This window comes from Cardiocondyla obscurior, linkage group LG08 (genome assembly GCF_019399895.1).
Source record: "Cardiocondyla obscurior isolate alpha-2009 linkage group LG08, Cobs3.1, whole genome shotgun sequence".
NCBI classification, from domain to species: Eukaryota; Metazoa; Arthropoda; class Insecta; order Hymenoptera; family Formicidae; genus Cardiocondyla; species Cardiocondyla obscurior.
The window spans coordinates 743488-757200 of record NC_091871.1 but is presented as its reverse complement, the minus strand read 5'-3'; the positions used below and the strand labels follow the sequence as shown (position 1 = coordinate 757200).

Sequence of the window (13713 nt, the reverse complement as noted above, 5' to 3'; positions counted from 1 at the left end):
CCGGAGGGTGCTGAGACTGTCGCTCCTCTCCCGAGTGACAAAGTATTGCAAAACAGATATTCCTATATATTATATAGTTATTATTTTATTGGTTTAGCCACAAACAAATTACATATTGCATTTGTATGTAGTACATTTAATTGAAAATTTTTATCTAGAAAAGTATTATCTACATATCACTTTTAATTTCATATTCTATGATTCATATATACATTTAATTGTAACATCACTTTTGAAGAACAGTAAAGCAACGATCACCGAGATAGAATCGTGTATGCAGGAATGGTTGCGACGATCTGGCGACAGACTGAGAGCATTATTAAAAAAATAAAATGTTTAAAAATGTTTAAATGTTTAATGTTTAAATGTTTTATGTTTTATGTTGTAATTATGTTTTATGTTTTTATTATAAATATATAAAATACATAAAAATAAAGTAAATAAAAATTAAAAAAACATAGTTCTTTATTTGTTTTACTCAGATGCTTTATAATATATATATAAAATTTGTTTGTTATTATAATTTTGTATTTATTCCAGTAATATTTTTTAAAAACAATGATAATCATAACTGTATTTTCTTTTTATTGTACTTTTTTATAAAAATTTTTTTAATTGAAATAAAAAAAGTACAATAAAAAGATAATACAGTTATGATTATCACTGTTTTTAAAAAATATCACTGGAATAAATACAAAATCATTAACATACACGACATTCAATAGACAATAAGTAAACGTATAATCGACATAATCTCGACTTATGGTTGACGTAAAGTCAACGATGTCAGCTGACTATTAGTCGAAAACTAGTCGACTATGTCGGTTAACTGCCAGTCGACTATAATTGTGACATATGTCGGCTTTTTGTCGACTATAAGTCGGCATTCTGTTTAAATTCGAAGTCGACTTTATACTTTTTCTGCCGACTGTCAGTCGACGAAAAGTCAACTCTGTGCTATCTGGGTAGCTGCTTCTTATAACAACACGCGCGCGGTCGAAGCAACAATCTATTTATAACGCGAGTCGCCGATCTCGCTTTGTCTTAACTTAAAATATAAAATAATGCCTACACTTTATTTTGTAATATGCGAAAATATTCCCATTTAATTAATTTTTTATTAGAATTAAGCTGACATTAAAAATAAAGAAATTAAATTAAATTTTTACACTTTTGAACGGTGTAGATAAATATTTCATTTAATTAATTTATAAGCTAACACAATGTTTATTACAATTTTGTATTCCATATTATTACCTGTAATGATGTTGTGTATAATCGGTTTCTGATAGTTTTCAAAATATGTGGTGTATCTGAGAACACATACACCACATGCTCATTACTAATTGGATGATTAAAATAATTAACTATTTGATTTATTTTGCCGCATACACCCATAATGTCCCAAAATTTTCTGTTTGTTGCTGTACCGTCTGTTATTACCCCATGATTTTTAACATTAATATTTTCCAGTAACGCAATAGCCTATAATATAAAATTAATATACATAATATTACAATATTTTGCAAAACTTTGAGAAAAACATGTCATACATATATGTATATATGTATATAAAAGAAAAAATAATTTTATTTTACGAAAAAAAAATAAATTTAAATTTTTATTAATTAAAAATGTATTTATTGTATTTAAAAATATCATAAAAATATTATAAAAAATATCATAAAACTTATCAAATCTAATTATCGCAAAAAAATATAAAACTTATATACTAAAACTTATATACTAAAACGCAATGTTATATTACCTTATATACTATGACATATTATAATTATCTTATATTAAAAACGCAATATACTACAATAAAAATATACAACACTGAAAAATTGATATAAAACATTATAAGTGTAAAAACAAAAAATCAAAAGCCTGAAAAAAACACAAAAAGCAAAAGAGTGAAAAACATCAAAAACGTGAAAAAACAACAAAAACGTGAAAAAACAACAAAAGCATTAAACATAACTGTCAAAAAACAACATTAGCCTTAATCTTAATCTTAATATAATTGTTCATAGCTGCCGACGGACCGACATACCGGACACACCACTGTTAAGATGTTACCGTTTTGTGAAGGCCCCTCACATTTCAATGCACAGGTGTTGCAAAATATGTGCCCACAATTTGCTGCACCAAATGTGTCTCTCACAATAGTGTCGCAGCACACCACACAATCTAACACGTCCCGGTGCCCGATATGCCGGCGCTCACAATTTTCGCGTGAACATTGGCCAGTTTTATAATCACCACAAATGTTAGTATTTTGTAGAGTACGCCCAACCTCGTACCTCAACTGGTCCGTCACTACACCAGTAGTTTCATAACGAGCCTGTGCTAAGCTCGTAATATGTAGAAATTTGCAATTCGCTTTTGTACACCTAGTGTTTTGATAGTTAAAACAGTATTTATATCTGTGTACAAACGCGCAGGTTGCATTATTGCAACTGCCTTTTCGATAATTAGCACACATCTGCTGCTTTGCTAAAAATAAAAAAAATTAAAAAATAATATATAGAATTAAAAAAATTATATACAATACATTTATAAATAATATTAAAGTACTTACATTGTTGTCCAAAATAAGACATTTTTTTCTTTTTTAAATTACTGCTTTTTGTCCTCAAAAAACTTCTTCTTCAAAAACTTCTTCTTACTTGAAAGACTCGTTCGACACTGAGGCATGATCACATCATCCATGCGCTCGCATCATCGTTGAACAATGAAAAAGGACAACGAACCAATGATAAAACTAAGACGCAATATAAAGGATACAGTGACGAAAAAAAGACGCAAAAGATTTTCATCACATAGGCATGTGTATCTGGCGCTAACATCTTGAAACGATTTTAACGGGTGTGAGTGAGAGCGCGAAAAGAATGTGAGTGTAAACGACACTTGAACGCGATACCGAATGGTAAGAATGAATACGAGAAAAAACGAAAAAAGATTTTTTAACGCACAGGCATGTAGAACATAATGCATCTTGAAACGAATCTTGAAATTTTTTTTTTTTTTTTTTTTTTTTTTACCATAGGTATGAAAAAGAGTCGCATCTAGCGAAACCATGCATGCTGCACATCTTGAAGCGATTGCTAACAGGGAAATGTGAGTGAAAGCGTAAAAGGGTGCGAGCGTGAACGCAAACAACACTTGACCATAAGAAACTAATGGGTGTGAGATAGAGCGAGAAAGAGTGTGAGATAGAGTGTGAGAGAGCATAATAGATACTTGAACGCGAAACCGAATAGTAAGAAATGCAAGCAATACAAGGTGTTCGAAAAAAAAAACGAAATTTTTTTTTCCATTTTTAACATTTTTTTATCGATGATATATTTTAAAATTATACATTATTTTATAGATTAGAATGGTAAGAGCTTAAACCTAGCGATGCACAAACTATTATTTTTAAAATGATATTATATTATGATTTTTTACATTTTTACATTTTTGATTATATATTTTTAAAATTATTTTAGACATTATTTTATACAGATTAGAATGGTATGAGCTTAATCCTAGCGATACAAAATCTGAAAACTCAAGAAACAGCACGAGCTCTCATTAATTTCTTCCCATACATTGTAAATATTGGTGGATAAAATAAATCTTACAGAAACACTAAAGACTATTATCAGAATTAAAGACACAAAAGCACCCGGATTTTATATTTTTAATTCTCATACTAATCTTTAGTGTTTCTGTAAGATTTATTTTGTCCACTAACATTAACATTAAAACTGTACGGAAAAAAATAATGAGAGCTCGTGCTGCTCCTGGAGCTCAGATTTTTAAAATATTTTTAGTCTCTAAATGGATGAATTTGTATATTGTGAGAATTTTTATCAATCTTATACACTACGCGAGAATACATACGATAATATACATGAACGATTATACATAAACGATTATACATGAATAAATAATTAATACGACGCGAGCAATGATGATGGTACATATGATGACGATGATGACGATGATGACGATGATGACGATGATGATGATTATTGTGATGATTATGGTGACGATATAATGAAGGCGCCGGTGACGTTGGCTTCGCGCAAAACATATTATTTTTTACAATTTGATGAAAGCGCCGGTGACGTTGGCTTCGCGCAAATGGTAATTATTCTTTTGCAATTCGATGAAGGCGTCGTTTGCTTTGCGCCAAAATAATCCTTCTGTAATATAAAAAAATTTTAATAATACTATATATAAATAAAAAATATTTTTTTTAATTTCTCTTTATGCTTACCATTTACGGATTCCATAAATCGTGCAGCTCCTTGATGATCTTGTCAAGGAATCACTTCCGCATGAGCAGTTTGATAAAAACAACATGAGCAAGAAATCACTACCGCATGAGCAATTGATAAAAACAACATAAGCAATTGATAAAAAAAACAACATGAGCTTTAATAAAAAACGACAAGAGCAATTGATAAAAACAACATGAGCTATGATGACAAACGACGACGATGACGGTGACGACAAAGGCATTGGTGACGTTTACACATTACATGTCTGACACATCTCTGTATTTATGATAATACCCAATGATTTTTGGCACTTATCACAGAAGATGGTTTGTTCAGACATAAGACATACGTCTCAGTGCGGTGACATCTCACCATTTTAAAATCTTCATGCGCTAATAACTGTTCCTCCATAAAGCATGGTATACAGTAAAATAGATAATCGTTACTGTAATAAAAAAAGATGCGGCAGTGCATTGTCTGATTGATGATTTCGGTGGTGACTTCAGTTATTACATCATCACCGATTTCACTAAACATCTGGTCGAACATTTGTTGCATCTCCGTCATAAAATCTTCTTCAAGCGCTGATTCTTCTTCTTCATTTTTCCCCTCAGGATTTTCTCTATTTTCATTTTCCTCTTCCACCTCATCCATATGATTCGCACGAGCCCCCCAAACTTCATTAGCGTTATTGTCATCGTCGCCGTTGTCATCATTCACAATGTTAAATAAGCGTAAAGGCCTGAAGTCGTCCTCACTAATATCTTCGTCTAGTCCTTCCGAAATTCTTTCTTTCCCCATTTTTAAAATATTTTTTTCACCGTCACTATGAACTAAACGGTGTGAACGTACGAATCGTACTAGATTCTCGGTACTGTCGGTACAAAACTCCCTTGCAACAGTTGCAACGTCGCAACATCTTTCAAAAACTTTCTTATCATAAGAATAAGACGAGGAAGAAACACTTGAGCCTTGGACCTACACAGTTATATATCCTCATAGTTCAACCTTTTGTTTAATATTATATTTCAAAGCGAAATACTCCGCAAGAGGATCGCGAGTCGTAGTCGATGGTGACGAACGCGTAAAGAGCGAGCGAACAAAAACTTATTTGAGGGTGAACGAGCGAGAGGGTTACATTTAAGAAATTTAAAGATAACAAGAGGAGCGATAAGATGAGTGAAGTTGGCTGCTTTCTAAATCACAGCGTGATCCGATCGCAATGGATCAACATGAATATTATTTAAAAAATCTTTAGTTGGAGGATGATACTTGTACGCTTAACGGGTGCGAGCGAGAGGGGACGATGGGCGCGCGATACTTTGCGTTCAACGGGTGTGAGCGAGAGGGAACGACAGGCGGCGCGAACGAGTGCGAGCGAAAGGGAACAATGGGCGCGCCATACTTTGCGTTCAACGGGTGCGAGCGAGAGGGAACGATGGGCACGCGATACTTTGCGTTCAACGGGTGCGAGCGAGAGGGAACGATAGGCGGCGCGAACGAGTGCGAGCGAGAGGGAACGATGGGCGCGATACCTTGCGATCCGCCGCCCGCCGCTTGCCGCCGCCGCCGACGTCGCCGCCGCTTCACATTTATCCAGTTGGAATTTTAAATTTGCTTGTCGCAGACGTGTAGTTAATTTCTCAAATTTAATCGCGTGTTTTATTAATGAGCACAAATATAAAACAGTATCATCTAAATGTATGAAAATTTCGTTTCCTTGCATCCCAGTTAGAACTAAATCCGTTAATCTTTGAAAAATTGCTCGCGTGTACTTTAAATCAATAGACATTCAGTCAAATTCATAATAAACATGCGGTTTTGAAAATGCAGTTTTATGACTATCTTCCGGATGCATTTTAATCTGGTGAAAACCCGAGGTTAAATTAAATATTAAGAATTATTTCGTTTTTCTTAACTGACCTAAAATTTCAGTTATGTTTGGCAACGAATATTCGTCGCCTACCGTCTTATCGTTTAATCCACGGAAATCTTACGTTTCAAATAACGTCCATCAAAAAGCAATAATTAAAAAAGAAGAGTTTAAATTACCTGGATGTGCACAAGATGTCATCTGTTTACGCAATCAGCCCAAAAAGAGCATAAGTCATGCTTACTATGAAATTTTGTTCTTGTTCCAAAGAAGAAGCATAACAAGTATGTTAGCACAGATGTTTCGTGAATTTTGTAACAAAGTCAATAGTTTTATTACCATAAATATGAAGAATTTTTGCCAAAGCTAATAATCTTGATACTTGCGGTTAACTTATAATAAAAATTATATTACTTATTGATACATTAACTTTGATTTCAGTTAATATTTTTTATGAAGCTGAGTTAATCGAACAAACTAATTTTTTTTGTAATCTAATTTAGAATTTTTTATTATTGTATTTTTTTGTATCAGTAAATAATTTTATTCATGCAAATTCATTCTTGATTAATTTAATAACAAAGAAGTTTTTTATGTATTTATATAACTATGTATTTATTCATTTTAATAATATTTTTTATTGTTACCTCATATACAGGGTGTCCCAAATATACGTAAACAAACTTTTAGAGTAGATAGAACATCTAAAAAGAAAACAAAAAGTCCTATATCGTTTTCTAAAATTCTTACTCGTTTTCAATAAAAAAATTAATTTATATACGCGCAAAAGCGACAAGGAAGCGTGGACTGAGTGAGCACGTGATAGACAGCGGCGAGTATTGCTTAAAGAGAATGGGCAAAACTAGCGCGTAACGAGCGAGACAAGGAGACAACGCGCGAGCAAGGCGATGCGACGACACACGAGCGAAATGAAGCGACAACGCGCGTTGTCGCCTCGTCTCGCTCGTAGCGCGCTGACTCCGCCCATCGCTTTTAAGATATACTCGCCGCTGTCTATCGCGCGCTCACTCAGCCCACGCTTTCTTGTCGCTCTTGCGTGTATATAAATTAATTTTTTTATTGAAAACGAGTAAGAATTTCAGAAAACGGTATAGGACTTTTCGTTTTCTTTTTAGACGTTCTATCTACCCTAAAAGTTTGTTTACGTTTGTTTGGGACACCCTGTATAATAAATCTTCATTGATATATCAAATGTAGTCCAATCGCCGTACTACGTTAGAGATTGATATTAAAGAAATATGAACCATTTCTGTCAATAAAAATGATGAATATTAATATTTTGTTATAACTATATAAAAATAAGTGTTAATTCGTTTTTTTGTACTGATAATTAAATAAAATGTTATGTACTATCTTACATGTCTTTCGCAGTATAGCCAATACCGATCTTAACAATCTTCACACAATTATTCAGTATTGTATTTAATCTATATTGAGTATAGGAAGCACACTCTTCTGCATCGTACGTAGCAGTTTTGTATTTTGAATCAGCATAAACTTTGACTGAGGCTTGATGACTACAAAGATCTAGTAACAATATAAAGAAATAATTAGAAGGCATTAATACATTAATTTGTTTTAATTTTGTATTAAACTGCATAACGATTTGACATAATTATTTTTAAACATTTCTCAACATAAATTCTTAAATATTTAAATAGTAGATAATCATAATTAATTAATTTTTTTACACATTTTTAATTTAATTAAAATTTTTTTAATTTTATTAATAATTTTTTACATAAATGTTAAATAGTAAATATTAACATTAATAAAATTTAAGAGTAAATAATTTGCTAAAATTGCGTAAAAAAATTATGTTACAGAATTGACACATATAATATTACGTATATTTAGTTGCATTAATTATTACCTTGAGGGCTCAACGGTATGCTAATTAATGAGCAATTAGGTTGAGGACGGTATCCACCGTTCACGTAATAATCCGCGGTTCCTGTAGAGAATAGGGTGCCATATCCACCCATGTCCGTATGGATAACATCGACCCATGCTGCATCGTTAGACCTGAGATAACATCCAGAAGGATAGAAAAAAGGATTTGCAGGGTCCAATCCTACAAACAATATTACGTTGAGAATTATTTAAAAATAATTAATTGCTTTTAGTGTGTAAATTTTAAACATATTTTTTGCCAATTTTTTGTTAACGTGATTAATAATAATAAATAAAGAGACATATAATTTAATAGTCACTTAAGAGTTAATTATTTAAAATAACAATGATTATTAGAAATAAAAATAAAATATACATTTTGTGAAAATGTATAATTTAATAACATACCTGTAATACGAGGTATTTTAAAAGAGTTGCATTTACCAACAATACCAGCAATATGAGCACCCAACGAGTGTCCAATGATGTAAATTTTTGATAAATCTGCACTACTATTCACAAGCAATTGTATACTTTGTGCAAATAAACGTCCTACTTTTTCACCATTTTTGAAAACAGTTGAGTAAGAACCATTAGAATATATACTCCAATCGAGTAACACGACGTTGTCCGTTTGTCCGTAACAAAGTGCTAATAAATCGAGAATGAATGCTAATTCTCATTGTTTTATTTGCTAATAATTTAATATTCAAATACTCTACCATTTATTATTAACTTAACATTTTCATGCGTCGGATATTGTATGTATCCAAAAATATAAAATATTATTCGTTTATTTGGATCTAAAACATTAAGCAAACTCTGCGGTTCTGTGATTGGATAGGAGATTGTTGCAGGAATTTCGTTATTACTATAAAAAGTAAATTTACATTAATTAATATTGCTAATTATTATTATCTTTCTATATCTTTCTATAAATACAAACCATTTGTAATAAAGCAAATTGATACCAGATGCGAAATCTGAATTCGGTAGATTACCTGAAAAATAATATACGCACTGTATTAGAAACAGTGCTCCTTATTTTTGTAAAAATATGTGAAAAATTCATACTTACAAGAACATGACGATTGGCCGTCTACTGTGCTTATCGTAAAAAATAACAGAATATATGCAACACATGATACCATTTTAAAACAAACAAATTATCACGAGTCGTATTAAACGCGAGAACTAAGTTCCAACTGGATTGTATCAGATTACTGTTCTGCACTCTCTTCCAACGTATATATATTTGTACCACCTCCACATGTGTCAAACTTTAATGTTTTCATATGTTGAGTACATAATAATGCAGCTTCAGAATACATTATTCCGGTTTTTACATTTCTATATGTTTGTTAAATTAAGAAAAATATATTTATTCATAAATTAAAAAAATGTACAACTTATAAAAAATATAATTACTATTTCTTAAACATAAGAAGTTAATTTTTAATAATTAAATAATTATTAAAAATTAAAAATAATAATAAGTATAATAATTTTATTTTTATTAAAATAGGTAACAACTTATTTTAATTTAAATAAAACTATTCTACAATTCAACGACTATTGTGTGCATCGAAATTGGCAAGTAAATTTGATCTTTGATAATACGGGTCGTGTTATCTCTGTTATCGTTACTGACCCACTAACAACGATGATCTTTCGGAACCTAGCGACTCCAATTGTTTTTTTACCAAAACACCAAATTTGATGGAACAAATAATTCTTTAAAATTTACTCTTATTTTGTAAGACTAGAGCTGCTCATACATTTATACAATTACTCATATACAATTTATTGCATACAACCAAGAAATTGTTTCTTCTTTATTTTGCATGCAATGAACGACAAAGAAAAAACGATTACTTAATCGTGTGCAATGGATCGTATACAACTGATCGTATAAGTGTATGCACAGCCTAAAACTACGCATAATATATGTATACATTCGACATGCGAAATAAAAGCGCAGCAATGTGCGTTGTTTTTATTAATTTTTGCACAATAATATTAATTCTTAATATGAAATTTGTCAAGATAAAAACTGCAAATATTGTAAAATAAATATTAACTAATACAAATTTGTTAGAAATACAATAAATATATTATATAAAAATCTACTTTTGGTTAATATGTATAGTTTTATATTATGTATAGTGTATGTATCATGTATAGTTTAGTTAACAAAGTCTTGAATAAAAAATTAACTTTTATAAAATAAAATATTCACAAGGGGTATTTAATAGTGACAGAAAAGTTATTATTTAATTTATATTTAATTACAGTACACATATTGTTGCTAAAATTGAGAGAAGATGGTGGTCTTCTTTGTCAGGAAAAAAATTAAAAACATTGTTAAAAAATTAAAAACAATTTTTCATTTTTTTTTTTACGGTACATGTACGTGTAAATATGTGTGCATGTAGATGTGTGTGTATAAATTATAAATTTTGTATACCTTTAATAGCATAAGCGTGATGCCATTTACTGATAAAATTTGTTAGACGCTCAACTACGTAAGCGTGATATCATTTACTGAAAAAATTTGTTACTTATTCATTGACAAAATTTCTTACACGCTTAATTTTTATAATATGCAAAATAATGTTATTTTTATAAATAAACTTTTTGTAATTTTGAAATATAATAGTTTTACTATGCAAACAAGAGACCTGCAGTAATATCGGCAAATGTAGTTTTAATACACTACGATTTTTTTTATTTCTTGAATATAATTTGTCGTTTAACATAAAAGATAAATATTTGTCTTCAATGATTATGAATATGAATGTTTCTCTTCTTACTTTCAATGCGGATCTAAAAACGTAATTAACGTTCACAGAAGTTGCCAAAAGTTTATTACGTTATTTTTATAAGAAAGTAAACAAAAAAAATAAGTAAAACTAATTGTTACGTCTTCAACTCTATAGTTTCTTTTTCGTCGTGCAATTTAAACAAGTACCCAAAAAAGGAATAAACCTGTTGGCGGAAAAATATTAACAATTGAATAATAAAATCATGAAATTCAAAACCTTCCAAAAAAAGTAAAGGCATCGAAAATACAGATGTCGAAAAATAAAAATAAAATGAAAACGACCAGCAGCCTGTAGCAATCGAAATAAATCCACGATCGAACATCGTAAAATAAAAGAACTAGTAAAATCCTTTAACTCGCAATCGTAAGGTGTGCATTCGGTATCTTATGAAAATTAAGAAGCGGATGTAGAGCGATTGCTAGGGTTAAGAATCACAAATAATAAAACAATAAAATAAGAAACCTTGCACATCGGAGTCAAACTGAAAGGACCGCAGATAAAATTTTTATTTGTTTTAAAACATTTTGAAAATCAAGCCTTTGAGGACGGAGTCACAAATAAACATTAATAACGAACGCCAATAGATGATGGGACGTCTTTATTACACCAATAGATAGGCATAGATTTAAGAAATTTTCGAAGAATGGAGAAAACGAAGTAACTAATGAAAATCTAAGTTACCGAAAACGCAGAAAACTTAGTATCACCCACCCTCTTTTGTAAAACTATATAAGGCGAAACTTTACGTGACCCAGTGCTCTGTTTTGCCTCGGCACTACACGATTTATGCGATGTATTTTTTTATCTCCGAGAGTGCAAGTTTCTATAACCAAGTGACAGGAAGGAAGTCATCTGGGTCAGTCAAAGACAAGAAACGAGAGTGAAGATCGTAAAAATAGTAAGTCACTTCAATAATTAACTCATTTTGTTTATCACATTGGAGTAACTTAATCGAGTCTTAATATTAATCGGAAAATATCAATTAGTGAATCCCCGAAAATTGCGCGAAGTTGAATTGCGAAGGAGAACTAGAAGAATTACGATTACCATGATCGCAAACTGCATTTACTTTCCGAACTTCGACCGCATGATCAATTTCGTGAACTACACTAGTGGAAAGAATAAAGGGATCACCTAAAAATTTTGAATTTTTAGGTGATTTTTAACAAACTGTAATTCGAATAAAAATGGTTGTACAATAAATTAAAAAAAATGAAAATTGTAGCTCTAAGTATCTAGTTTTTGTATCTAAGTTTAAAATTTTTTTTTTTAATTTTTTTTAAGTAATCTTAAAAAAATCACCAACAAAAAAATTTTCTAAATTTTTTAGGTTTATTTTTGGCCTACAAACTTGAAAAAATTGTTTTGACTTGATTTTTATATGGACTGGATAGCTTGTTTATTCAGCTTTAATTTTCTTTTTTAAAGACTTTAATACGATCATTTCTTGCAGAGATATTGCTTTGAATGGAAAAGTTGTGTCTTTAATCATCAATATCTCAATAACCAATGATCGTACAGGAAATTGAACTTGGGTTTCAAAAACTTGAATAAATCCTCTACAAGAATAAGCCAATGTTTTTTTTTTTTAATTTTTTTCCATTCTTGATATGCTTTTAAAAAAGCAACAAAAAACAAATTTTTTGTAGATTTTTGGAATATTAAGTGCTCAATGAAAAATATTGAGAAAACCACTAATGTTAAGTGTGCCTTTTACAGTTCAATATACCACAAAAACCCTAAAAAAATTTAATTTAATCCAGCCAGCCGTTGATTAAATTTTTGAAAAAATTAAAGAATTAAGTTTTTTGCTTTGAAATGCTCATAATCTTTAATAATATAAAAAAAATTTGCGTTTTAGCTTTTTTCACTTTTTTATCGCAAACAACGTTTAAATTTTTGAAAAAAAATTAAAAAAAAATTAAAAATTACAAATTTATTACACCATGGTACGGTGCGGTTGTGGGTCCGTTCGCCGGAACGTTGCCACACCAGAGAGGAGCCGGGTGTGGATGAATAAAATCTTCTTTTACAAATGTGTTGCACCTCTTATTTTCTTGTTGATACACCTGATACGTGTTACGATACTTCTGATAAGAATGCCCGCGACGGCTTCCGAGCCGTCGCTCATATACTCCGCCGAGTTGCAACCTCAGCGAGTTTCGGCCGCGGTGGTTGACCGGAGAGTTTCGTCAACCGCACGAGCTTATTCTAATTATTATATACAGGTTCATCGCCCTATTTCGACATCGGGCGATAGTCCTAAGGTCCTTGCCCGATTGCGAAAGTGCAGGGCGATGTCCGAAATGGTTTGCAACCAGAGCGCATTTTTTAGAATGCTGCTCAGGTAACAACAAATTAAAAGAAAAATTTTTTTTGAAAAAATTTGTTTATTAATGACTTCGAAAAATTTAAGAAAACGCCTAATCATTCCTAACGCAATTTTGTCGCTGCATTCCGTGATTCCACTGATCTCATTTTAATTAAAATAAAAAAATAGTTGATATCTTCATCTGAATTTGGAACTTTATTCACACGCTTTTTAAAGATTGTTTTCCTTTACTTTTTGTGAAGTCTAATTACGGTAAGATGGTATTTATCGGAGATGGAAGTTACTCGCCTAGTGACTCTCATCGATGAAGGTTGCAGTCAAAGACAGATTGCCATTCGGATAGGTGTAAGTCGATCTATCGTCTCACGTGCTTATGCCAGATATCAAGAAACGAATCAGTGTAATCGTCGTCCCGGACAAGGTCGCCATCGTGTCACTGATCCCCGCAATGATCGAGCAATCGTTCGAGAAGTTCGCTGCCAACCATTCGTCAAT

The 13713-nt window shown here is 31.2% G+C and overlaps 1 protein-coding gene across 2 annotated transcripts; it reads right to left on the bottom strand.

Annotated features, from left to right (window-relative positions):
• Window positions 1-5035: 5035 nt before the first annotated feature.
• Window positions 5036-9371, bottom strand: LOC139104591 (lipase member H-A-like). Of its 2 annotated transcripts, XM_070660161.1 has the most exons (7): window positions 9140-9371; window positions 9008-9062; window positions 8784-8932; window positions 8470-8712; window positions 8042-8242; window positions 7527-7695; window positions 5036-7417 (listed from the first exon to the last, which is right to left on the bottom strand). In XM_070660161.1, exons 1-7 carry the CDS (start codon window positions 9210-9212, stop codon window positions 7384-7386), a joined length of 924 nt encoding a protein of 307 aa, XP_070516262.1. In that variant the 5' UTR covers window positions 9213-9371; the 3' UTR covers window positions 5036-7383. The 2 variants fall into 2 exon arrangements, with proteins under 2 accessions (XP_070516262.1, XP_070516263.1); XM_070660162.1 differs by lacking the exon at window positions 5036-7417 and having other exon boundaries at window positions 7523-7695.
• Between the last annotated feature and the right edge of the window lie 4342 nt (window positions 9372-13713).

Bases quoted from the DNA above. Each gene is read 5' to 3' on its own strand.
- LOC139104591 (XM_070660161.1), bottom strand. From the start codon at position 9,212: ATGGTATCATGTGTTGCATATATTCTGTTATTTTTTACGATAAGCACA. The intron at 8,713-8,783 runs GTAGAGTATTTG...TCGATTTATTAG, and splicing joins TGTTAAGTTAATAATAAATG to CACTTTGTTACGGACAAACG. The intron at 7,418-7,526 runs GTAAGATAGTAC...TTTTATTGACAG, and splicing joins GGCTATACTGCGAAAGACAT to AAATGGTTCATATTTCTTTA.